General features: G+C 52.0%; 2 protein-coding genes across 5 annotated transcripts in view; both read left to right on the top strand.

Moving 5' to 3' along the window:
• The window catches only part of LOC128270988 (laminin subunit alpha-1-like), a 75,327-nt gene extending 54,614 nt beyond the window's left edge, over positions 1-20,713 (top strand). Inside the window, 13 exon segments of the mRNA XM_053008417.1 lie at positions 11,986-12,276; positions 12,336-12,955; positions 12,957-13,408; positions 14,261-14,519; positions 14,587-14,977; positions 15,047-16,734; positions 16,808-17,560; positions 17,626-18,693; positions 19,317-19,478; positions 19,544-19,994; positions 20,059-20,195; positions 20,268-20,499; positions 20,568-20,713. Coding sequence (XP_052864377.1) covers positions 11,986-12,276; positions 12,336-12,955; positions 12,957-13,408; positions 14,261-14,519; positions 14,587-14,977; positions 15,047-16,734; positions 16,808-17,560; positions 17,626-18,693; positions 19,317-19,478; positions 19,544-19,994; positions 20,059-20,195; positions 20,268-20,499; positions 20,568-20,713 — 6,650 coding nt within the window.
• A 1,802-nt stretch (positions 20,714-22,515) lies between these two features.
• LOC128274445 (dual specificity tyrosine-phosphorylation-regulated kinase 2) overlaps positions 22,516-25,701 on the top strand; it is a 59,800-nt gene continuing 56,614 nt past the window's right edge. For 3 of the 4 annotated variants that reach the window (XR_008269305.1, XM_053012651.1, XM_053012654.1), the window contains exons 1-2: positions 22,516-22,858; positions 23,574-23,654. Coding sequence is in view for 2 of the 4 variants with exons in the window: in XM_053012651.1 (XP_052868611.1) it covers positions 22,781-22,858; positions 23,574-23,654 (159 nt within the window). In the remaining 2 variants the exon portion in view is untranslated. The remainder of the gene's footprint in view (positions 22,859-23,573; positions 23,655-25,701) is intronic. The other variant, XM_053012652.1, reaches the window with a different exon arrangement.

The raw sequence follows: 25,701 nt of genomic DNA, 5'->3' as shown, positions 1-25,701 counted from the left end.
GCGAATTAACTTTTGACTCGGTGAAGCCATAACTTAGCGATGTTTATGGCGTCCCCTGCGCTTTTGGAGGAGACGCCTTCGTGACACTTCGCGCGCGGGAGTTAGAGACAGCCCAGGGCTTTGCCCGATCTGGCGTCTATCACGTCCCGATCGCTGTCGTTCCAGCAGTGTTCGCTGGAACTGCTCCACTTCATCTGCAGCATTCGGGGCCGGTAATGGATGCCCTCCGGCGGGACAGACTTTGGTTGGCAGAGTTGATAATTTAATAACCAGACTTTTGGGGAAGCGTTTCGCGCGAAGTGGTTACGTGAAGCGGCTATATTTTGCAAAGATTATTACTCCCAGACGAGGATAAACTCGAATCAAGCATGTTCTTGGAGTTTAATATTTTGTTTTTTTTTTCAGAGTTTTTAAAGTAAAGCAAATGTTTAATGAGAAAATGGTTGTCTTTCTCGGCAAAGTATGTGAATTGATTGTAACGTTTTCTTTTTCTCGCAGTCAAATGTCATCTGAAGTAATAATATTTGGAAGTAACATTTCTCGTGTAATTCAAGTAACTTTGCCGGCATGAAAAAGGACTAACTAATGGGCATAAGTAAAGGTGTATTGATGGGATGGAATGGTCACCTAGTTCGAAAACTGTGTTGAATTAGACGATAAACCAACCGTTAATGGAAACTCCCAGCAGCCTTCAGGTCATGAACTTTACAAAGCATCAAAGCATGGGATCAAAAAGCTGTCACTGAAATTCGCCAAAAATGTATATTATTTGACTGACCCTATTTAGAGTGGCCAAAACAGTCACCAGTCCATGAATTCACGATCTCAATTCAACAATTGAATGCTTGCTCTAAGCTCTGAGGTGTTTCGTTGGTATGGCCGAGATTACCCGCAGATTAGGACGATAGAGCAACAATCGGCCACACTTCTCACAGTGGACCGTATCGATCCGAGCAACGTATCCCAAATCCCAGACTTTAACTGAATTCCTTTATTTCGTGCTTTCCGATGCCGTTTTGCAATCCGTTTCACATTTCCTACTTCACGATACTATCGACAGGAATCGTGCCACAAACCGACTGAACCGACGGTTCTCATCGCGCTCTAATAGAGCAGAAGTGATAGTTGTAGTTCCGGGCGGGGTCACACGTTCTGCCTTCGGTATTTTGCATAGCCGTGCCGTGGCCGCGCTAACATGCCGTGCACGGGCAACATTTTTCTTGCGCCCAGACCATGTCCTACTTTGGCTGGACCTTTCTTAACATCGGAACTCCGGAGAGGTTTTTCTCCCCTTTCGGGGGGCCCCTGCCTGCCTGCCCGCCCGCCTGAATGACACTCAATTAGCGACTTCGACATAGCGAGTCCGAAGGCTCAAGGGCTGGGTGGGTGCAGCGACAATGGCCCTTTCCTGGTCGGCTCGGCCAAGAGCCCGAGATCGCTGGAAACGGACACCGCACAATGGAGGATCATTCTTCACAGAAACGCGTGTGAGGTTTAACGGAACCCTTACGCGGCGGTTCAGGTTGACCCGCGAGCCCACGAGCAGAGTGTGTAACGAGAGCTCGGAAATAATCAAATAAACATGTCACTTGCCACACACAGGAACGTTTTTCTTATGTTGGCCAGCGAGATGAAGTACACCGTGTTGAACGCGGCTTTCTTCACGATGCTCATGAATGAACCCGGCCGTAGTGTCGTGACCCTACGCCTTCCGAAAGGGGTCTTGTTTTGGAGTTGTCAAAAAACGGTCCGAATCCGTTCCACGTCAGGACCGGTGAATGGTGAAGCATGAATGAGGCTCCGTGGTCGGCGTGATGAGCTGGAAACTGGTTTTGCTGGTCTTCCGGTACAGTCCGGTGTCTCCGGGTGCAGTGCTATCTACTCTGCAACTTCCGCGCATCCCGTGAAGGAGGTCCCTCCCGCAGGCCTTCTCGCGTCTGTTTGCATAGCGTAAATAGCTCGCGGTAGAATGCGTTTCTTTCATACCGTGTCGGTAACGAGCCGAACCATGATCGTTGGAGGTTCGCCGGAGGCTGGACAGGAAAATATGTCTCACGGGTTAACGAAAAAGGGGCCAATCATTCACAAAGGTCACCGGTGAAACGACTTTTGCTCGTGCGATCGTGGCGTAATACTTCTTCCCGGTTGGCCAAACGTAAGAGAAACATTTTAATCCGAAAAATTATGGACGCTGTGTACAGAACGAAAGTTTCTTCCATTCGAAGAAAGTAGTAATTGGACACGAGGGGACCGATTAGGAGTTGTTGATCTAGATGGATCCAGGAAATGGGCAGCAGAGCATGAATGGAAGAGTGCAAAAAACCCAGCTCGATCGACCCTCTGGCTTAAGGATAATTGAATTCAGATGGCAGGCCGTGTGACCCGACATAGGACGCGACAGACAGATTAGTGGCCACATATCTGTGAGTGGCCCCTCAGAATGGGCACTCTCTCAAGTGGCCCCGGGACCGTCCTCGAGACTGCGCTGCGATTCCGCCACCAGGCGCGGGGCAGATTAATTGAAAATACATTTCCCCGTTTACTTTGTTCCTTTTTTTGCGCCGCGACCAAAAGTGCAGTCTCGATGGCAAAGTGCGTCTGGCCCTTCCATTCGCGTTGGTTTCCGGACGGATAAGGCCGTCTTCATTGTACGCGTCAGCGGCGGATTAATTCGATCGTTATGATGTCACTCGATCGTCTCTCCTATCGAAGAGTGTCGTTCGTGTCGTTCCCCCCTTTGACAGCGAGGGCCCTCGGGAAGAAAAGAAACGGCTGCTTAAGTGTGGTCCCCTCGACGAAAAAAATCTCGCGCTCGCTGAGTTGCGCAACGGCGCAAAACGACGCTGTCTCGGATCGTGCTGCAATTCCCGCAAGACCGGCCCGCTTTTGAGGTCCTGGGGGCGCCTGGGGTCGCCCAAGGCTAGCAAGGCAACCGAATACTTTCAACGGTCAACGCGCCTTTGCGCTCCCCTAGAACGCGCCCTAGAATCCGTCTCCGTCCGTCCGGCCCGAAACGTATCAAATTCCTATCATAACTGGTGCGCCGGTTGAGCCGCTCGGCTCGTAAACGGGGCTAACGAAATCATGCCCCGATAAGATCTCGCGGCCGCATGCTCTGAAGGTCAGCGTAAGCGATCGCGAACCGCCCGATGCCCGATGACCTCATAGTTTGGTTGGCAGCGCGGCAGCACGATGTTGTTTCCGTGAATTCCGGCAACCGGTTACTCTCGGTACCGAATTTGGTAACGCAACGCCGTCGTCGTCCTCGGAATTGCCGGATCTCGCTTCCTCGTCTCGGCGCTGGGGCCTCTTACGCGCACGCACACGCACCGCGAAACCATTCATCTTCCAGCCAAATTCAACGATCACGATCACGGGCTCCGGAGGTTGGTTCTTTAATTATAAAATATTTCCCATTCTTTGTTGATGGGGGGAGATGTTGATTCTTTTTATTGGCCACGGATTTGTAGAAAAGATTTCGACTCTCTCATCAAAGCGCCCGGCGTGGTTCACGTCCGCCGGACCAGAAGATGGTAGCCGAGTGGTGTTGCCATCGTCTCGCCAGAGCCAGAAGATCGGCGCCGGACAGTCCGAGACCAGACCGCGGCGCGGTGACCTCTCTCTCTTCTCGAGCGCCCGGGCGAAAAAAAAACCGGCAAACTCGGCCGGCAGGGTGCAAAAACATAAACACATATTCAAAAGCAGGCCACCGCGACACGGCGAGCCGCGCATCCTGTCTGTGTGTTTGTGATGCTCAGAATCACACTCACTGGCGCACCGAGACCGAACTAGACAAGTGTCCCGGGCGGCAAAAAATCGAAACGCCATAGCTTCGCGTTTCATTTCGCGAAATAATCATACGCCAGACGGTGGCCGCAATCGCTCGGCCGCAAACATAAACCCATCAAATGACGCGCGAAGGGATACATACATATCGGACGCTGGTGGACATTTTTTTGCACCTTGGGCACTTAAAACTGGCAGACACGGGCATCACGGGCCGGGGTGTGTCTATGTCGACAATCCAGTAATGGCTGCCGCAAGCGTTAGCGTTTCAGTTTTACGCGTTTGCGTAGGTTGTAAAAACTGTTTGACTTCACTCATTTAGGAGACCCGATTCGGAGGGCGCCCAAACTGGACGTACTGGACACCGACTTCGGTTGGCCTTTGAAGGACTCTCGCGGCTCCCCGCAAAGGGCGAAAGGCGAATGAATGAAGTGTTGCGCTGAATGAGACGAAGTTTCATTGAGAACCCGGTGACCGCATCACTTACTCGTTTCAGTGTTTTACAAACAAAATGCTGCAAGCCCTTCGCAAGGCTGTGTGGGGCCATCCATTAAATCTGTTATCTCGCTCACTGTGGCCGATTAAAAATCCCATTCCGTTGTCGCTATCAATGTAAAGGTTGCGTACGCTCCTCTAGGGGTTGGCAGGCAGACTGACGGCGAGTTGTGTAAACAATTCCCGAGCTGCGATGGGTTATCGTTACACCCCAAACGGTGAGGCAACTCCGGCTGAGGCCGGACGCTAATGAGCGCTCAAAGTGGGGCGGAAGTTTTTGCTTTCAACATCCTTCCCTCTGGCCTGGCCTGACTGACATCGTGAGCATGAAGTGTGCAAACAATCGAGGCAGAACGGAGCGCCCCGCTTTGGAGTGGCATTTCGGAGTTCTATTTTAATGAGTCATAATTTTTCTGAAGAAGTTTCCCATATCTTCCGTTTAAGACCAACGATCGATTCTGCGATCGTTGCGACATTGTATCACAAAGCGATCGATCGTTTAGTTCGCTTGCAGCATCCACGAGGCACCAGGTTCTCTGCGTCCCTTCGAAGGGCCATCGCCATCGATCGCACTGATGCATCGGCATCTGATTGGCAACAAGTCATCGCTGATCTCGGTGTTCGACCGATCCATCCTCTCTCCCTAGCCCAAACACATCTCAAACCCCCCGGGGGACTGCCAAGTACCGCAACCTGAGACAAACCAGCAAGGTCTTCAGGCGGACTGATCACGTGGCCGCACTGGTCGGCCACCATAACACGATTAGCTCGCGGATTAATATTTTTTCGCGATTTGCATCCGAACGATGCTCCGTACTCCGTGCACCCTCTCCCCATGGACGGCACGGATCGCCTGCAGTTCCCGGAAGAGTTGCCGGCGAAGCAGGCAGGTCGACGACAGCGCGCGCGATGGCGTTTCCTCGGTAATTGCTCAATTTTCACTGCAACACGACCGGGTCTGGGAGTCGCCCGGGATGGCCATTTCACTAGCCGAGCCGACTGGCCGGCGGCGGCGGCGAACCCGTGGCCGACTGCCCGGGAATGTAAGCGGATCCGGTGCGGTTCGGGCAAATCGTAACAAATCGTAACCGGGAATGGGGCACGGCCAGTGGGGATACCGAGAACCGGCCTGTGATACCGCGGGACGCCGTGGATCTAACGTCCCCGTCCAGAACGAGCTGGCTCGAGCTGTTCTCGCGACGAACAAGTTCCCCCGATGGGATGGGATCGCGTAGTTTTTTCCAACCCTCGACAGCTCTCCGTTACATGTCCCATTTGTGCCATGCGCCCTTTCGCGAGGTTAGGCCCTGTGTTAGATGAGGTTTACCAAAACAAGTAATTCGATAGCGCGCGCGGTGTTCCCGCGTCGGGGGATGCGACTCCGTCAGGGGATTCTGGGGTTCCGAAGGGGTTCCCGTTGCTAGTTCGAACGGCACCGGGCGCTGCGTCGCAACAAATGAGAGAGTCACGCTTGCAGAACATCACTCGTAAAACACGTAGCCGGGCCTCTTTCACATTCCGGCCAGAAGGGGGGCGCCCTGTGAGCAAATAACAACCCTCCTCCAAGGGTCGCCAGACTGTTGGCTGGCGAGGAGTGCTGTTAGTTGTCGATAAATCATGCATCATGCCCCACCAGTGGAAAGCCAGCGAGAGAAAGACACGATTCCACAAGGGTCTTCCTGTGGAACGGGAACAGCGAGTGTAGCCGGAAGACCAATCGGACGTAAAAGTTTTACAATCCACTGAGGTTTTTTGGTGGCGACAAACCACCTTCCTAACCGCGGCTTTCTGTCCCTTTCCCTGGCTGTAATGCGGAGTGACTGACTAATTAACTGAAGCTTGTAGCTTGGTTCGGGTTGCTCGAATTTCGGACAGCATGCCGATCGAAACTACGATCCGGAGTGATAGGGACGATGATTGTTTATGGTCTAGTTTTGTGTGGTGTTCAATTTACGGTATCGGTTACGAGTTCATCGCCAAATGGGGAGAGAGAAAAGCCGACACCAGTGAGTGAGTTGTTAAGTGATCGTGTTTTGTTTTGCGATGCCCTCCGTAGACGATTTCCACGAACGCGGGGCCGATACGAAGGAAACTGATAAGATCCGTTTTTCTTTAATTTTACAGAGCTCCATTAGATGACTAGGTTGACTGAACATCTTATGGAAGTCTCATCTTACACTAAAGGTGTTCTTTTGCATGATTTAGGATCCAGCATGTCTTGTCACATTACTTAAAAACCCACCGGACCTATTAGTCCCTATGGGCAAAGGATGTATGCGAAAGGCGTCAGTTCGAATCCGTTTAGTGCATCATCTGGATCATAATTTGTGAAAATATGAGAATATCTTCTTTTGGCATCGCTCTTTTCAAACGTTGAGTGATACTTTGAGCTTATAAGAGCGAAATTATGACGATTAAGGGACATTTTGATTTAATCTCGTAAACTGGTGCGACCATTTGTTGCCCATTGGCCCATTGGCCAGGAGAATTCTAGGGCAGCGAAAACAAGTTTAGTTGAAGTTGAAAGTTTGAAGCTTTCAGGTTTTCTCACCAATTTCCATCGTTGTGGTTTTCAGATTTGTTTTTTTTTTGAGTAAAAATAACTTTTTTTTTGCATGTTTTGCATGCAAAATTAAGGCTGAAAAACGCAAGAAGAAGTATTCAAAAGGCATTATGCTGTTTCTCAGCTTGAAAGATGGCAAAAACCTCAAAACATTTTAAATTTACCGATAAAGAGCATCAAATGGTCATTTATATGAGTTTTAGTGGTAAAACAGTCAGATAGTTCTCATAAACTTATTAGCAAATAATAAACATTTTCACATCACTGATCGTCTGATATTTCATTTGACGCCGGAAGTGTTTATAATGATGGTTGGAGACCCTTTCAAATATTACATTCCCTCAGTTTGTATTATTTTTGACGCATTTTAAAGAAGAAAATTAATTAATGTTGTACTGTATTGAGCAAGAAAATGCCCCTGTCGCTAGTGAATGGACCAGTCGGCATCACATTACATGACACGGCTCGAAGCCAGCGGTCTCGGCGGTTTACTTCCAATCAGATGCGACTCCAGATTCCGGTGCGTGATCAAAAAGGTGACGAAATACGCGAACATAAATAAGCTTCGAAAAAACACAACACTGACGCTCTCTGATTGGATTGGTGATCCAAAAAATAAACTACAACAAACCAAAATATATGAGAGTGTCACAGCGCACAAGGGAAAGGTTCCCTCACGCTGCAGCACGTGGTGTTCATTAGGACAAGCATTAAAAACTCATTTCGGGCTTTCGGAACCCCCGGGTGAACAACACGACACGGCACGTTTTGACGGTTCGGGGGGTGCGATAATTAAACGTGAGGCTTGGCTTGGCGAGCAAATTTGGGTTCCGCGAACGAGCGGCCACTAGAGAGAGGCCCAGACGCCAGACTGCGATGACGACGACGACAGCCCATAACAAACAAGCTCCCATAAAAACCCGGGAACAAACGGTCGCGATCGTAAACAAGGCGATCGTCGTGCAAACGGTGGCCGGGCTGCGTTTGAAGTCCTGGCGGCCCCGAGAGAGAGAGAGGTCGATGAAAAATCACGCGAGGGCCCGTCGGGGGACCCTCTCTAAACAGATGTTCCTGATGTTCTGACATCAATCAAAGCCAGCGATGGTGGTTGTGTATCGGTTCAACCTGTTACGTCTCGGTCACTTGGGCCGCGGGTCCGCGAGGAAACCACAGCGAAACGCAAACAAATGCGACAGACGGATCGCAGCAGTCGTCGTCTGTGTCCCCCGTCGGCCAATGTCCAATGTGTCCGCCGACTGCACGGAGTGATGCTGCTGCGCGACTGCTCCGTTTGATGAGCTGGGAAAATAAAAAGAAAAACGGATCGACGGGGATGATGCTTGGCGCTGCGTTCGTCTGGTGCAGTCTACGCCAGGGGAGATATTTATAGGATTTGGAGATTTGCTCTGGTCCCGACACCTCTCGCGACTCTAGACTCGTGCGACTTCCCGGCCAGGCCGTCAGAAAGAGGGCCAACGGCCAACGGCCAACACACGCACGCATATGACTGATTAATAGGCGACGGTGCCGCTACCGGTTCCGCGGTGCATAGTCCGGCTTGGTCTTCGGCTCCTTCGGCGGCGGATCACCCGACCGCCATTAGCCGAAAGTCGATAAATTATGACGATCGTTATCGGGGCCCCGGGATTGTCGGCGAGTCCGTGCCGGCGGGATCGTGCCGCGCCGCGGAAAATGGACTGTAAATTGCATTTATCACACCTCCCGCGTCCGGCCACGTGGCCGGTTGGTTGTTTTAGCGGGATTTAATCTGCCCTCTCCCCGGGGACAATGTTTTGCTGCGATTCGCGCTCTCTGTTTGTGTTGTCCGGATCAGAAGGGGCCCGGGCCGGAGTAAATTACTGCGCGGCTTAAGGAAGTCAATCTTCTTACGGCGGCTTAGCAGGGCGCAGACAGAAACAGACCCTCTCAGGTCCAAAGGGGGACCCCTGCTAGACCTTGGGACGGGGCTTTATTGATGCTAGTTCGTTGTCGCACACTAATACCGTTTTGTCAGCAGGTCATTGGTGGCGCCATTTATTCTCACGTTACACCGATCGTTTGTGCAGCGACTAATGTGCAGCGTAACGGATATTGCTTCGGGAGCCGCGTTCCAATCGGTTTGTTTCGCTCCATTAAATGGAAATAGTTCCGCCCGCCCCATTCTAATGTGAAAATGATATCACACTTGAAATTTGATGATCTCACACGCCACGCCCGCCCGTATCCAATTTGGGGATCTATTTTTAAATGCGGTATGCGTAAACGCTCATTAAATCGCCACTCCAAATATCCGTCAACAATTCAGGTCCAACGTGAAACAAAGAGTAATCGTCCTGGGTGTGCGAGGGGCCGTAGCTCACAAGCGAAGATCCAACCCCCGGGAGATCTGCGAGAAACGGGGTGATTAAATCTAACGAGGATCTAATCCCGAGGGTCGGAAAACAGAAAAAGGATACCGAATACCTCTCAATCGCTGCCTCGCTGTGGGTGTAAGCAAACATTTACCAGGTCTGGCAACGCCGCCAGTGGCCAGTGCTCGGAAGTTGGTAGCTGTTTTGTGGGTGGACGATTCGATATCAAACCCTCCCCACCTGGCGGGCGCCTTTCGGTCGAACAGAAACATTGCCAAACCGTTTTTCGCAGTACACTGCGCCACTCCTGCGCCCATTATGTTTACGGATCTGGTTAGACTAATCGTTTAATTACGGGCCTCCGACCACCGCGGTCTACCGACGCCATTTTCCGACCAGGAACCCCCGTGCCCATTGGCCAATCATCAACTGGCCCGGATCCGATCCGTTCCGAGGGCAGCGACCATTTTCACAGCATGAATATTTACTTTACGGTGTGCTACCTGGATTTATGTTTCTTGCGCTGTTCGCGGCCCACACCCCGACATACGGGCGGATCGCACCCGGATCGGTTAGCGGCTAGGGAAATAACATCGGCGGCGTTACATTACTCATAATGTGTGGGCCTGGTGGGTGCGCGCATAAGTAGTTTTGCGTGTACCTTGTGCCGCTGAGACCCCGTGGCATGTAACAAGGGTTTCTCCTAGCCCCACTAATTACCGGAGGAACCGTTCGACTGACCACCAGCCAGCCAGCCAGCCGCACACAGGCTTTATGGTTATTGGCGGAACCGAGCCGGACGAAGAATGTTCTCGCCGACTCGAGATGAAAGTGATAAACATGCGTTTCCCACGAAACTCGTTGCAGCTACTCAGCGTGAGCCATTTTATTTTCTCAAGAAATAAGCACGCTTGTTTCACAAGGCGAGTAATCGAATTAATCCCGGAATTATTTCAGTCGCTGAGTTTAACTAGACACGAAGGTCACGTTTTAGTACCAGGACTTTGAATTAAATCATCCGGTTTTTATTCGACAATTGTGGCCTAACTACAGCAACAATACATATGACTACTTTAATAAAAGTATTGCCCGTCGTTCGCTAAGTAAGATCGATAGAACTCCTCATCTTTAGTAGCGATCCAATCAGAGATCCATTTTTCAATACTTTCATAAGAAGAGAACGGCTGCCAAATCGTTACTCATGCAACGGAACAAATAGCAGTCCGAAGGAGCAATATCTGGTGAATACGGCGCTATGTGTGGTCGAGTGCTGTCATGATGAAAAATCTGTTTATCATGTCTTTTATCCCATTGTGGATGTTATGTGGTCCAAGTTTGCCTCAAACGCATTAATTGTTGTCGCTGGGATTATCCATCAATAATTTCATTAGGTTTTAAAACCCCATAGTACACCATACCTTTCATATCCCACCATAAGCGCAACATAACCTTTGAACAGTAAATATTTCGCTTTGGTTGCGGTGGACTTAGTTCACTAAGCTGTACCCAGTTCTTTTTGCGTTTAGGATTCTCGTAACAAATCCACTTTTCATCACCAGTGACGATTCTTTACAAGAACTCCTTTCATTTCTTCATCATAAACATCCATTAAATTACGATGACTTGCAGTAGCACTTTTCTTCATGTTAAAGTAATGAAGAAGTACTCCCCGCAAAAACACTTTACCAGAAACAAAACTCGAAGAAGTTTAAAAAAGATGTTGTTTACAATTTAACCAAAGAACCTGTACTATGTTAGATGCGTAATGACAGTAGCTATCAAACAAATATTTTATTAAAAAATTGTGCCATTTAGTGAGTAATGCGATCTATTGTAAAATAGCATGAATTATTTCAAAGTCCTGATAGACATCAACATTTACCAAATAAGAGATTTTATTTGATCCGAGTCTTTACTCTTGCGGAACTTATCACACTTCCTGTAGTAAGTTCTACTTTCATTACGCCTCAATCTGGGCGAAAATCAACAGTTCATATCACCGAGCCCAAATATTGGATTTGCTGAACGCTTGTAAATCATTCTGATTTATGGCATAATGGGATTTTGTCAAAAAAGGTGGATCTTGAAAAGTGGCGGAGAGAATTCGCCCCAGCGTCAAGATTTATGTGAAAATTGCCGTGCAGTGTCCACCACCGAAGGGGGAACCCCGTATCAGGATGATCAACCTCTCGTATCAGCGCGCGGAAAGATGGCGAAACATTATTTTTGACATTCCCGTTTTTCTTGCCCCAAAAAAAGAGAAAGAGAGAAAGAGCGTTCACCGGTCGATGGGCGAGATTACTTTCGACTGGTCTCCGGGTCGTGATTCGGGCTGGAATCCGTGCGACCCAGACCCGGACCGCGCCGCCGGGGTCCTCTCAAGTTCGGTAGCGCGCGCTCGCGGGCTGCAGTGCGGCCCGGTATTAGCGTGGCCGATATTTTTGGCATGTCCGCCGATCGTGAGTCGAACGAGCCGCCAGATAGGAATGCTTCTCGATTGGCGTCCGATTGACCCAGCGGAGTCCAGCGGAGGCCATTTCTTTGGCCGCAACACGCAATCGATCTTCATCAGCGCGAACGAGCGATCTCACGCGGCGATCGTGATTCATCGACTCGCTCGATTTCCTCCAATCGGCAGCTATATCCACTAATTTTCCGACCGCCTCGACCCTCGACCCCAATTTCTAATTGATCGAGGGTCGAGTGTCGAGGCCACTTGAGCTGGTTTTTTTGGTTTTTCACCGCCACCCGTTTCTCATCTCGCTCGCTGTTCTGTGTGTTTTGCAACAGGTTGTAACTGCCACCCGAAGGGCGCACACGGACCGGCCTGCAGTCATCGGACGGGACAGTGCCAGTGTCGGCCGAACATCGACGGACGCCAGTGCAACCTGTGCCGGAAGGGCCACTGGAACCTGGACAGTGGCGAGGGCTGTGTGGCGTGCTCGTGCGACGCAAACGGCAGCGAGCTCGAAGGATGCGACGTCTACACCGGACAGTGCTTTTGCAAGACCGGCGTCGAGGGCATCGGCTGTGACCGCTGCCAGACCGGCTACTACGGGTTCAGCGCGCAGGGCTGCAAGCGTAAGTGAATCTCGTGGCCTCCCTAGTCCATTCCTGACTCTATCTATCTTCAATTTCAGGCTGCGAGCAGTGCGCTAGTCCCGCGTTCGTCTGCGATCCGGATACGGGCCGGTGCGTGTGTCCGGCGAACAGTCACGGGACGGAGTGTCGGTCGTGCATCGCCAACACGTGGGGCAACGAGTTCCAGCGGGGTTGCCGGCAGTGCGCCTGCGACATCGTCGGTTCGATTGGCCAGTCGTGCGACAAACAGGATGGGCAGTGCAGCTGCAAGGAGGGCTACACGGGGCGGCAGTGTGCCGAGTGCGCCGAGGGATACTATGGATATCCGGCCTGCCGACGGTGTGGCTGCGATGAGCGCGGAACCATCACGAACGGGACGACGTATCCGTGCGATCGGAACGGACAGTGCGCCTGCAAGGAGCTGGTTTATGGGGCAAAGTGCGACCAGTGCCGTCAGGGCACGTTCGGGTTGGTGGCGCTCAATCCGGAGGGATGCACGCGCTGCTTCTGCTTCGGCCGGGCCTCGGAGTGTGCGCTGGGGGAGCACTCTTGGGGTCAGATTCGGCTGAAGGGATCCCGCAACCTGAGCGTCGAGTATCGGGAAGACGAGCGGCCGGCCTCCGATGGGCATCTGGTGGACTATCTGGTGTTCGTGGAGCTAACGGGGGGGCGCCCAGACGAGCCGGGAGGGTGCCAACATTACCAACATGAACAACCTCGATCTGATCCCGGGTTCGACCGGTAACGTATCGATCCTGGCGCACAGTGCCTTCCGGTATCCGCTGTACTTTCAGCTTCCGTACCCGTTTCTGGGCGATCGGACCAGTAGCTACGGTGGGTTGCTGAACTTCACGCTCGTCACGGGCGGTGCCAGCGTCGCCATTGCCGAACCCTCGTTACGACAGTTCCCGCTGGTGCAGCTGCACACGCACGAGAATCTGGTGCTGGACTTCTACGAGGACACGGTCCGCTCGCCGGACCAGGATGTGTTCTCGGTGCGCCTGTTTGGGAGCCGGTGGCGTAATCACTACGATGGGTCGCGGGCGAACCGGACGATCCTGATGACGGCCCTGCAGAACGTGCGGCATGTGTTTGTGCGTGCCACGACCACGGTCGACTTCCAGCAAGTGGTGTAAGTGGCCACCCTTTGAATCTCCCCACTGTACACAGTCTGTCTCAAAGTAAACAGGACTACAAGTGGTTTTTTCTGCAAAATTGTTTTATTCTATTCAAAATAGTCTCCTTCCCCTTCGATACACTTATTTGCACGACTTAACCATTTTTCGAATGATGATTTTAGGTCGTTGGCCGGCATGGCTCGGAGTGTGTCGGTACAGTCCTTCTGAATGGCCAAAATGTCAGCATAACGTTTTCCTTTCACCGGCAAATTAAGTTTTCCGAATAGATTAAACAGTGTCACAGTGTACCAGATCAGGTGAATACGGGGACTGATTTATCGATAACATTTTAGCGCTACCAGAAATGTCGGGCGCCAAGGCCTATTGAAAAAGTCCTATCTACTTTGAGACAGATTGTTACATTCTTTCTTGGTAAATTATCGGTAAATCTTGGTAAACTATCGGTAAATTAACGGCAATTTCATTCCCATAAAACGCAACGACGATTTCGGCTCAATTTTGAGAAAATTACGCACTTTTTCGATGCTCCCGTATACCGCTCATGAACTCTGACACGGGATAGACAATCATCACTATAAACTTGTTGCATCAATTTAAACGTTTCGGTAAACGTTTTTGCGAGTTTTAAACAAAACTTTAAATTGGCTCTTTGTTCAATGATTATTCAATGCTAAATAAATAAATAAAATGTCATGAAAATTTAAGGTGGAAGTCCCGAAAAGATGTACCTTTCAAACACAACATCAAGATGGCGCCGCCAGAAATGTTCCTACTGTAAAAGACCTGTTTACTTTGATGCAGATTGTGACAGCTCGCTTTAACGCTTCCTTTTTTCCTACCCGTAGGCTCACGAACGTAACGCTCGACGAGGGGATCTTTGTGGCCGGTGCGGAAAACAATCACGCCTACAGCGTGGAGCAGTGCAGCTGCGGGGCCAAGTTTAGCGGGTTGTCCTGCCAGAACCCGGGCCGGGGCCACTACCGGCACCGGCTGCCAATCGTGGACCTCGAGTGGGCCACGGTGGACGATATGATCGGCCAGGTGCTCCCGTGCGGGTGTAATGGCCGAAGCGAGGAGTGCGACCCGGAAACGGGCGTCTGTGTGGTAAGTCGTGAAAGTCAGCAGGAGCAGCAGCAGGAGCTTGATAATCCTTCTCTAATTCCCCCTGTAGAACTGTCGCAACAACACCGGCGGCGAACACTGTGAGCGATGCGCGGAAGGATTCTACGGTGACCCGAATGCCGGGCAGTGTTCAGCTTGTCCGTGTCCGGAGACGAGGAAAAACTTTGCCCGCGGATGTACGGTTCGGGGAAGCGATGTGCACTGTGTGTGCAAACCGGGCTACACGGGGGCGCTGTGTGATAGTTGTATGCGCGGATACTTTGGGCAGCCCCACCTGGACCAGGGCCACTGTGAGGGGTGTGAGTGTAACCGCGAGGGCAGTATGTCGGATGAGTGCGATCGGCAGACGGGCGAGTGTCACTGCCGGCCGGGGGTGGTCGGGCGGCGGTGTGATCGGTGCGAGCTGCCGAAGCACATCGTCAAGGACTATCGCTGCAAAGGTGAGTCCCGAAGCTGGCCAGACGGACAGAGAGGATCAATATGTTTAACGTTTGATTTCCCGCTTCCAGTCTGCGACAACTGCACCGTGACGCTGATGGACGACTTCGAGATCCTGTCGAGTCGGCTGGACGAAGAAACGGCACACATCGATCGGCACGGCATACCGGCCCCGTGGGTTGAGCTGACCAAGTACGAAGCGCGAACACGCCAGACGGCGGATCGGGTGGCCCGCCTCCTGCAGGCCGAAGATACGATCAAACAGTTCGCGGTGGACTTTGCGGAACCTCTCAAACGAAACGCTACCCGGCTCGGTAAACGGCTCGTGAAGCTGGACAACCGTGCCACGAACCGGGCGGGTGAGGTGGTGAAATGTACCGAGCGGGTGGACGAACTGGCCGACGAGATCGGGACGATCGACCGTGAGCTGCGAGCAGCGATCCGTACGCTCCAGAACTACGGTGTCGGTGATCACCACATTAAGCTGCCGCTCGCGGTTCGGGAAGCGAACGATCTGTTGGCCAACATTCGCGAACGCTTCGAGGGGATAGAGTTCGACGACGGGGTGGGCGAGTGTGCCCAACGCCAGTACGATCACTGGGCGAACGTGTCCCGAGCGGTCGATCGTCAGGCTGCCCGGTTGGACGATACGAAATTCGAAATCGAACAACTCCACTCGAAGGCGGGCCACCTGCAGAACTACACGGTGCACGTATTCCGCGGTGTGCAGGAAACGGAAGTGTACCAGAGCACGAACCAGAAACACCTGGAGCGGATACGGGACGCGTACGGTGGAGCGCTGGAGAGCGGGCGTGACGTGAAGGACCTACTGGACACCAACATTCTGGCCGGTACGGCCAGCAACCTGGAGCAGCTGGACGATAACTACGGTCAGCTGGCGCAGGATAATGGCACGTTGGCCGCCCTCGTGGAGCTCCTGAACGAATCGACCGAAGATTTGACGCGCGAGAAAAACATTCTACTCGAAACGCGCATCCCACAGGCGGTCCGACACGCCGAGCAGCTGAAGACGAAGGCGGACCACTTCCGGCACAAGTTCCAGTCGACGGAGGACGCGTCGGCAAAGGCGATGGAAGCGAGCCAGGCGTACGAGAACATAATCGGTGCGATTGTGGCGGCCCAGGAGAGTGCGGACAATGCGACGAACACGGTCGAGAAGGCAGATCAGTTGATTCACCCGCTGCACGACGTAACGATCACGGATCAGAGTGAGAGGGCACTCGAGGTTTCGACGAACCTAACGACGCGCGCGGCGAAGGAGTTGGCCAAGGCGACGGCCCTGAATGAGACGATGATCGGGAAGGAAAAGAGCGTCCAGAGCTTGAAAGACCAGATTTGGCAGACGGCCATCAAGAACAACAATCTGATGGACGAGGTGGGTAAGGTGGAGCGGGGCGCCACGATGAAAACGGTCCAGGCGGATCTCGATCGGTCCAGCATCGTATCGGAGCAGATGAAGTTCGTGCGGCAGGATGCGATCAACCTGAACAGTGATGTGTACAAGCTGAAGTTGAAGCTGAAGTCGCTTGAACCCGAGTGGGACACCAAGTTCGGGTTGGCCGAGGAGAATGTGTCGCAAACGTTTGGGAACATTCGAAAGGCGAAGGACAAACTGAACGGTATCGAGGGGCTCGCGAAGACCCAGGCGGAACGGTTCCGGACGTGGAACCGGACGTTTGCGGTTAATCTGCAGGATCTGCGCGATCGGATCGCTCGGGCCAAGCACGCGGCCGAAGGAGTAAGTGGCAGTTCGTTGCAGTGGAAAAGTACGCATTTTGGTTCTTACGGTCCACCCTTCCCCTTCTTTCTAGATCCGGGTGTCTATGGAATCGACGGCGGCCTGCATCCGATCGTACGCTCCGGCCAGCTTTGGACCGTCGACCACCAACCGGATCGTAATGTCGATCGCGCTGACCGATCCGACCGTACAGAGCACACCGCTCGTGTACATCGAAGGCGACGAGCGCCGGTTTATAGCGCTCGAGCTGCGCCAGCGCAAGGTACGGCTCCTTTGGAGCCTGGACGGCACGGTGACCGAGGTGACGCACCCGCAGGAGATCGAGGTGCGCGATCTGAAGAAGGACGATGCGTGGTACTTTATTGATGCGTCGCGAACGTTCAATCTCGGCACGCTGACGGTGAGGCGGATGCAGGACACCGGAGTGCTGACCGGTGGTCGAACGGAGTCGAAGGCCAGTAGCCCGGTGGCGGCCACGCTCAACGTTGGGCCGAGTCACCGCGTCTGGGTTGGTGGCATTCCGGACGACCTGCGCGTTCCGGAGCTGGAACCGGTCCAGGGGCTTGGGGTGGCCGTTAGTCAGCTGTACGTCGACCAGCGACAGATCGGGTTGTGGCACTTTACCAGCACGAGCGGCACGTGTGCGGGCGCTATGCTGGGACCGCAAGAGGTTGCCAGTTCGACGGGCGAGCGGAACTTCAACGGGAACGGGTACGCCGTCCTGCAGCGAGCAAGTCCACAACCAAGGTTGCAGTTTAGCTTGAGCCTTAGCTTCAAGACGCTCGACGAGGACGCACTCATCTTCCTGGCGCTGGATGAAGAGAATGTAAGGGAACGGAAGGGAATGTATCTAAGGAACTGCTTCGGGTAACATTTACCTTTTTGTTTTAGAACCGATCCGTATCGTTAACGCTGTACCAAGGGCGGCTGATGTTCCGAGTGGACTACGGTGATGATACGCGGCTTGAAATCAACACCACGAAACGCTACAACACGGGCTCGTGGGTTGTGGTCGAAGCATCGCGTCAGTTCCGCAAGTCCAGCACCGACGAGGGCGTGCTGAAGGTCAACAGTGAGCCCGTCATCCTAGGTTCACCCACCAAACCGATCGGCTCGGCGAAGCTGCCCGTCCTCAGTGATACCTACTACCTCGGTGGAGTGCCGCCCGGTTTCAAGACGGGCACTACGAAGGCCCCCGGTGCCGATCATGCGTTCCTGGGCTGCGTGAAGGGCCTCCAGATTAGTGGCGTTTCGTACGATCCGCTCGGCAGCACGTCCCACTTCGGTATCGAAGCATCCTGCGACAGTACGATCACGAAGGCGGGCTTCTTTGGCAACGGCTACCTGGAGCTGCCGTCGTTTACGCTCAAGAAACGGTCCCACTTTGGGTTCGTGTTCCGCACGATGCAACCGGATTGCTTGCTGTTGCTGTCGGCCTATCCGAGTCGCATCAGGGATGATTACGATGCGAAGGACCGACTCGGCAACTACTCCGTGTTTTTGTCCGAGGGGCGAGTTAACTTGTGGATGGATGGCGGAGCCGGACGGATTGAGCTCGTGTCGAACGGTACGCTCAACGATGGGGAATATCACGTGCTGGCGGTGGTGAAGCAAGGGCGCCACGTCGAGCTGCGGATCGACGATCAGCTGCAGAGCGCCCGGTCACTGCAACCGTCGCTCGTAACGATGCCGGGTGAATCGGGTGGACTGTTTATCGGCGGAGTGCCGGATGATCCGGCGTTCGACACGCTCGCGAAGGTGTTTGACGGTCTCGAAGGAACTGTGGCCAATCTGGTGTTCAACAATCGGACCGTCTCGTTCGGTCAGGCACTCAACTTCTCCAACGTGCAGATGGGCCGCACGGGGCCACCGATGGGGAGCCAGGGTCTGTACACGGCGCTGATGAAAACCGAACCGATTGGGCGTAGCTTTAAGGCCGCACCGGAAGGTTGCCACAGGGTGAGTCAGGGAGCACTTACTGCGGCGGGCTCTCAGTTGATGATCTCAGGTGTTGTTGGGGTTGTTTTAGCATAATGTTGTTTCATCTGCGCTTATACACATCGATTATTTAATCTTTTATTATCGACCATTCTCTCATCACTTTTCTCACTTCTAACCTTTCTGTACTTACAGAGTGTTGATTTATCTACTAACTCACAGGAGCAAGAGGGCGACTGTTAGCCACTAAAACACTTGTGCGTGGGGATCGTCTCAAGCGTAGCGTAGCCTAGTTTCCTTTATTATTTTTATTTTTCATTGTGGTGTTTTCTGCATGATCGCATTAGCTCTTCAGGTTACTTAGTTTACTTGGCACTCACGGTACGGTAGTTCGGGATTGCGATTAGCTTGGTTCTAACAACGGTCAGCTCGCAAACCATCGCCGCATCGGCACAAACACTAACCCGGCATTCACTTGTTCCGTTCGCGCACAAAAACTTTTGCACAAAACTAGCCGCTTGATTAGTTGTTGAAACACAAAAGGGTAGAAGATCACTCGCCAGGTAATTTAGCATCCCGCAGGATGTGCCCCGCGGTTATTTGTTGCATAAATGTTTCGATTTTCTTCGCTCGGTTCGGCACAGGTCGGCAGCTACTCGTACGAACCGAATGCGTTCAAGTACGGCGACAAACCGCAGAGCTACTCCGTGGTGATGGTCCCGGCGCGGAACATCTGGCAGCGCAACTTTCACATCGAGTTCGACTTCCGGACGTTCTATCCCAACGGGATCCTGTTCGTGGCGCTGGTAGGTTCCTTGCCTCGGGAGCCTCCTCATGACATTGTTGACGCAATTATCTCTCCTCCTTCTAGGGTACCAAAGAGAAGGCGAAACACTTTATCATGCTCGCGCTGAAGGACGGTGTCCTGCGGCTCACGGTGCGGGGCCGCAAGCGCGAACATCTGCTGCTTCCGCCGAAGCTAAACGATGGCCAGTGGCACCACGTGACGCTGAGCAGCGTGAGGAAGAAGGCGACGCTGAGTGTCCAGATTGGCAGCAGCCACAGCTCAGCGCAGATTAAACTACCAAAGAAGCTGAACGCGGCCAACGCGCTCCACGTCGGTGGGCTGCCGGACGAGGTGCCGGTGATGCCGCGCGAACTGCAACCGAAGCCGGAAGAGTTTAAGGGTTGTCTGAGGAAGTTTTCCGTCAACAACAACACACAGGACCTGGCCCGGCCCGGCCGCCATCTGAACGTGGGCCAGTGCTTTCCACGGATCGAACAGGGTTCCTACTTCCCCGGCGATGCGTACGCCATCTACAGTGAGTTGGAGAATATTTCCGCAAAGCGGCAGTGAAAATAACGCCTGCCTGTTTTCGGTTTTAGAACGCAACTTTAATGTGGGCAAGTTCGTGGAGATCGAGCTCGAGGTGCGCACGTCGGAAACGAACGGTATCCTGATGAGTGTCGCCGACCAAATCAACGGATTCCCCGCGCTTTCGCTGGAGATCTCCAATGGGAATGTAAGGAATACTTCCACTGCCTTTTCGGCTACTGGACGCAACGTGATTGGAAACCTTTTCCTGTCGTTTTAGATCATTCTGTCGGTGGACAACGGTGACGGTAATCCGACTCGCCTCTCGACGACGCTACCATCGAAGTACACACTTTGCGACAATCGGTGGCATAACATCTCCGGTTTGTACGAGGATCATCAGATCGTGCTGCGCGTTGATGAGCATCCACCGTCGGTTCTGTTGCCCCACGGAACCTCCAGCTTCGGACGGGTCAACACGAAGGCCCCACTATACATTGGCGGTCTACCCGGTAAGGATCTCCGGTAGGAAAGCAATTCGAGCGTAACGATTGATTCGATTTCTTATTTTCGCTCGTAGATGCCGCCTCCAGTGGGACACTCTTGATGCGTGAAAACTTCAAGGGATGCATCCGGAACATCGTCATACGGAACGAGCGCAAAGATTGGACGGATATGGACGATCTGCACAACGTGCTTCTGAGCGAGTGCCTGGCAGTGAGCTAGGTCCGGGGGATCACAGGGGTACATCTGTACATAGAACGCGATCGCGACAGTTAGAGATATGTAATACGCTTACAAAAATGCCTGCGGCCTTGTCAGAGGACGCTTAGAAGAAAGTCATCAACACCCGCCAACTCCCATCCACTGCCAGCGACTTCACCTAGACCCTCGGCGGGATTTTCTTGAGTGGAGCGTTTCGTAAACCAAATACAAGACTTCTCACTCTCTGTCTCTCTCTCGATCGAACGAACGAACCGTTTCGCAATGCATTCTTTCCACTTTCCACTCCTTCAAACGCTCTCGCAAATGCTGCCAGAGGCTTCCGAAAGACGCGCCAACCGGTCTGCTGGCAATGTTTTGTACAAAAACCACCGATAAGAAGTTATGCAGGACTCACGATCGCCCGACCGATGGTGACATCCTGTTTGGGGAGAGTAAACTAACGAATCCATACTACTAAAGTAGCAAATAAGATTGTGTGTTCACAAAGGCGCGAAAACGGAGACCCCGAACTCCCGGGAGCGATCGTTAGGTAGAGATCTTTCATTTCAACAACTAACTAGCACGTAGAATGTCTAATTTATAGAGTTTACTATTTATTACACCCAAAACCGAAGCGGTTTGTGCGCGACCGATCGACGGGCGGAGTTTATCCGAGCGAACGCGAGTCTCTATTTATTCCAAGAGCCTCCACACGGAGGGAGCGACCGTTCGACCGAACGCTAGGTGTAAGGACGTGCCTGCCAAGATGCCATAACGTATGGAGTAATAAAGTATTTAAATTAGGTAAATGCGTAGAAACTGAAGGACCCTTGAAGGAGTAGTAGTACCCCAGTAAGGGAAGATCGTCCGTAACGGGATCCGATGATCACCGGCTAACAAAAGGCGAACTCGAAGAAACTGTAGTCACCAGCAGTCGCAAGTGCTAAGATTCGATGTAGCTAGGAATGTATTTGTTCGGTATTATAATAAACCTGTAATTTTGCCCACCCACAGGCAACAAACGGTAACTGGTTCGCGTTGGCTTGGAAGTAAGTTCTGCACCCCGAACCGGTGACACCGAGAGTGCAAGAAAGTGCATCGCACAGTAGGTCCGCAGGGTGAGTTCGCGAACGATTATCGATCGTCGGACGAACGCTGACACGTGTAATGACACGGTGGTGCGCGTCGATGGTGGTAAGTGGTTGGTCTGACCTTCTCCAAGTAACCAGTTTTCCTCATCGAAATGGACACCAGTGGCGCTGTGCGGAACAGTGGGAATGGAAGTCGCAAGGTGAAGGCCATAAAGCACAAGGTTCGAGTGTGATCGTGTTCGACACGACTTGTGACGTTTCTAAATAAACAAAAAAGGCTTAGAGTAATGCAACCGAGAACTTTAAATCGTCTTATCCTGCCTATTCGATATCCCTGCGATGACAAATCTCCAAATCGGCTTTCCAAATCCAATTAGAATAGCTCCGGATAGAACCGGCGATCGTTTCGATTGATTGATCCAGCAATAAAGGAGCCCTCCCTCGTTGCCGAGCTTACTTCATCGAGTGCTACCTGTTTTAATCGCCCCGTGGCAGATCCTTCCTAATGTGCCGCCGGCTTACGATTTCTTTCCCTAGCAGAGATACACGTGTTTTACTCATTATCTGGCTACGTCCACGACGGCTTCGGTTCGCTCGTGCTCACTCTCCCGCAAACCGTATGTGGCCCGTTGCTTTCCCTTTTCGTTCGCTTATCGAACCGGAGCGCGCTCCGGTGGGTTCTATTTGCTGCGGCACGTTCCCCGGTGGCCAGTTGGCTGATGGCAGAACGCGCGCCCATCCAGCACACCGGAGTTACTCAGTCGGGAGCGGGCTCAGTGATACGCCACCAGGTAGTGGTCATCAGGAGCAGCAGAATCAGGAGCGTTCTTGAGGAGTAGTTTCCACGTCCGGGGGCCACCGAAAGTTTGAAGCCTGTGTTTTTGTGTGTGTAAGCAGGAGTTTGGCCTCCAAAGTTCGGTACCCGCAGCAAGCGCAGCGTTAATGAGCCGCACCGAGAGCAAATTCGGGAAGTGCGACGGTCTGGTGCGTTTTTTAGATGAATCCCAAGCATAGTGAGTCGGAACAGTCGGTGAGCAGATTGGCGCAAATTGGCAGCTTCCTGTTTCACCTGAAAGTGAGTAAACCTCCAGAGTCCCCGAGGGTAATTGACGGCCCTGTTTGGCGTCATGGCGTTTGTTTACTGAAAGAATACGCCGAGATCACGGTTTGGTGATAGCGCACGAAACGTGATGCAGTGTGTCTGTGAGAGATAGAGAGAGGTTCGAGGCCACCCCGATCGGCGCACGGGTTGCATCGATCGTCCGATGTCGTGACATTGGTCGTCGATGGGTGCGATTCCGATGCGGAATTATCATCTGCGAACGAGGAGATTGCTGTCCAATGCTTCGTGCTGCACTCGGTCCTAATGCGCGCCTCGGTTGGTGAAGTGTCTCGTAAAGGGTGCCAACTTCCTGGCTCGGGACCGGGGCCCACCGGACAGCGCCACAGATCATGGCCTTCGTCTCGGCGAGATGTGTTTATTGCATTCATAAGCGTAGCTGGCGTAGTTTGTTTACAAAGTAGTTATGGCAAGCCGCAAGATGCTTGCATTGATTGGAGTTTCATTCGATTCGCTTTCCGATGATGCCATCTCCATCATGGTCCAGTCGGCAATGGAATCATGTTGGTCAGTGGCTGAATCGATTTTGCTGTCCTCTGCATGGTCTTCATCTTGGACTTCTTGTGTTCGACCTATGTGTCAGCATTTAGAACCATAGAGCTGCCAGGGTTTAATTGGCAAGTTAGTTAACCGGACACCTCTCCGCCTTTGTTCCCTACTTTCGTTCAAGGTCTTGATGGGATACGGTCTCTACAGCTTTTTCGCCGAGCACTGCGTGACCGTGTTTCTGCGACGGATTTTCTACCCTCCGGTAAGTGTTCATTAAACAATTCGACCCATCCATCCACCCCCACAGGGTTCAGTGTCTCGGCGGGGAGTGGTGCGTCCTTGCGCCGGATGCGTCGTGTCACCCGTGTCGGTGACCGTGTCCTTTCGGCCATTAACTCATCAACTTCTTTGTGAACATCGCCGTCGTTACGCAGTCACCACCCACCTCGGTCGGGTGCGAAACCCGCAGTGTCCTTCCGCAGCTCCGGGCATCGATTCCGATCGAATCGCATCGAACAATATCGTCCCCGAACTTTGTCGCTTCCACGGAGGGCCACAGGCCACGGAGCAGGCGTGGGCGCATTCGGAAGCCGTGCTGCGTCGATCCGGCAATGATTTATGCCGCCCAACAACAACCCCGTGGCCGCGTGTCAAGCCCGGGGAGCTGTTGGTGAACCGTAAATGGGGAACCAAACGCGTGGCCTTCGGTGGGGTCACATCCGCCCAGCGGGCCGGGTCGCTCCGCATGCTACCAGTTAGCTTTGTTGCGAGTTGCAGGACTGTTCCGGCCACGGCCTACGACCTGCCCGACGGCGGGCCGAGGATTCGAGGCCAAACCGAGGACGATTGCCCGGTATTGTCGTCGCCAAATCCCTAATGAGGGTTCCTGGTGCGCACAAAGGACATCGACGCTATCAGCCCCTCCCAAAATAGCCGTATCGGACAAGTTTCCCATTCACAAATCAAACGGATTTTTTTTTCGAAAAATCCTTCTGCAAAAAAGAAAACAAAAACGACGAGAAACTAACCCTTAGCTCGGTAAGGCGGTTGGCCGGGTCCGATGTAGTAAAATGCATATTTGTATGGTGCGCTTGAAAGCCTATCATTGTGACATGTTCCGACTGTCGCCGAAGCAGCGTTGGGGTGTGTAAAATGCAAATGAAAATATTTTACGGCACTTCGGCCGATGATGGAGATGCTAATGCGCGGGTTGCCCGGTGACACCTGGCGACCATTAGGGGGGCAGTCATAATTTTTGTGCTGAAAGAAATGATGCATAAATTATCTAGCCGATGTGAAAAATTTCAAATTTGGGAAGTTTGGCATTAAACGCCAACGAAATTGGATTATCGAAAATATGGCTCCAGCTCCAGCCAATTGAGATCTGTGTTTGGCAGCCAATCATCATAGAAGCCATTGATCGTCACTGTCAAATTAACATATTCGCTCGATATGACCTACTGTGTCAACGAGATGGTTTGTAGGTTGTGGATGTATGGTTCTTTCGTTCTTTCTTTGTATACCTGGCCCGACTATGTCGCCGGCCATGAAATAATTAGACACTTCTTTACTGTTGAACGTCTATTCTGCGATTGTCTTTATTCATTATTTTCGGTACGTATTTATATGTTCATACGTTTCTGGCGTACTGCACGGGAGAACACCCCGATACCTCACAAGTCTATAAAGAGGCCTTTCCCTTTTTATGCGCTTAGTCTAATATCCGCTGTCGACCGAACATGGTCGAAAAGGACAACTGATGCCTGCTACAGCTAGTGCTACATATTTATTTACATATTTATTTTTATTAGTGCTACATATTTTTCGATTTCATGTTTTTATTATTACATAAAAGCAACGGAGAAATCAAGGGGATAAATGAAAACTATCAAACACGCGACTTCGATCTAAGACAAAAGAGTAAATATGAAGTAATATCTCTACATAAGCTTGAACTTGCACAGTTAATGGACCAATTAAATTTAACGTTATAATTCCTTTTTCTCTTGTCGCAACGTTGTCTTCATTATATCCAGTTTTCTATGTTCCATCAAAGAAAATGTTTTGTGAGCAATCACTTTTATTGTACTGATTCAAACAAATGCTATTGATTCTTTTTATGAATTTTAGAATGAAGTGATAGTGCAGATGATGAATGGAACGCTTTCTTACATATTTTACACACATAAGGCTTTTCACCGGTATGAATTCGAACGTGATCTTTCAATGTGGACAACCGTGCAAACTTGGACGGACAATGCCGACACTGATGATGTTGGTCCTTGTTGTGGATTTTCTTATGTTCTCCA

Source organism: Anopheles cruzii, chromosome 3, assembly GCF_943734635.1.
Source record: "Anopheles cruzii chromosome 3, idAnoCruzAS_RS32_06, whole genome shotgun sequence".
In the NCBI taxonomy this organism is placed as follows: Eukaryota; Metazoa; Arthropoda; class Insecta; order Diptera; family Culicidae; genus Anopheles; species Anopheles cruzii.
The sequence above is the reverse complement of the archived record's forward strand: the minus strand, read 5'-3'. Positions and strand labels throughout refer to the sequence as shown.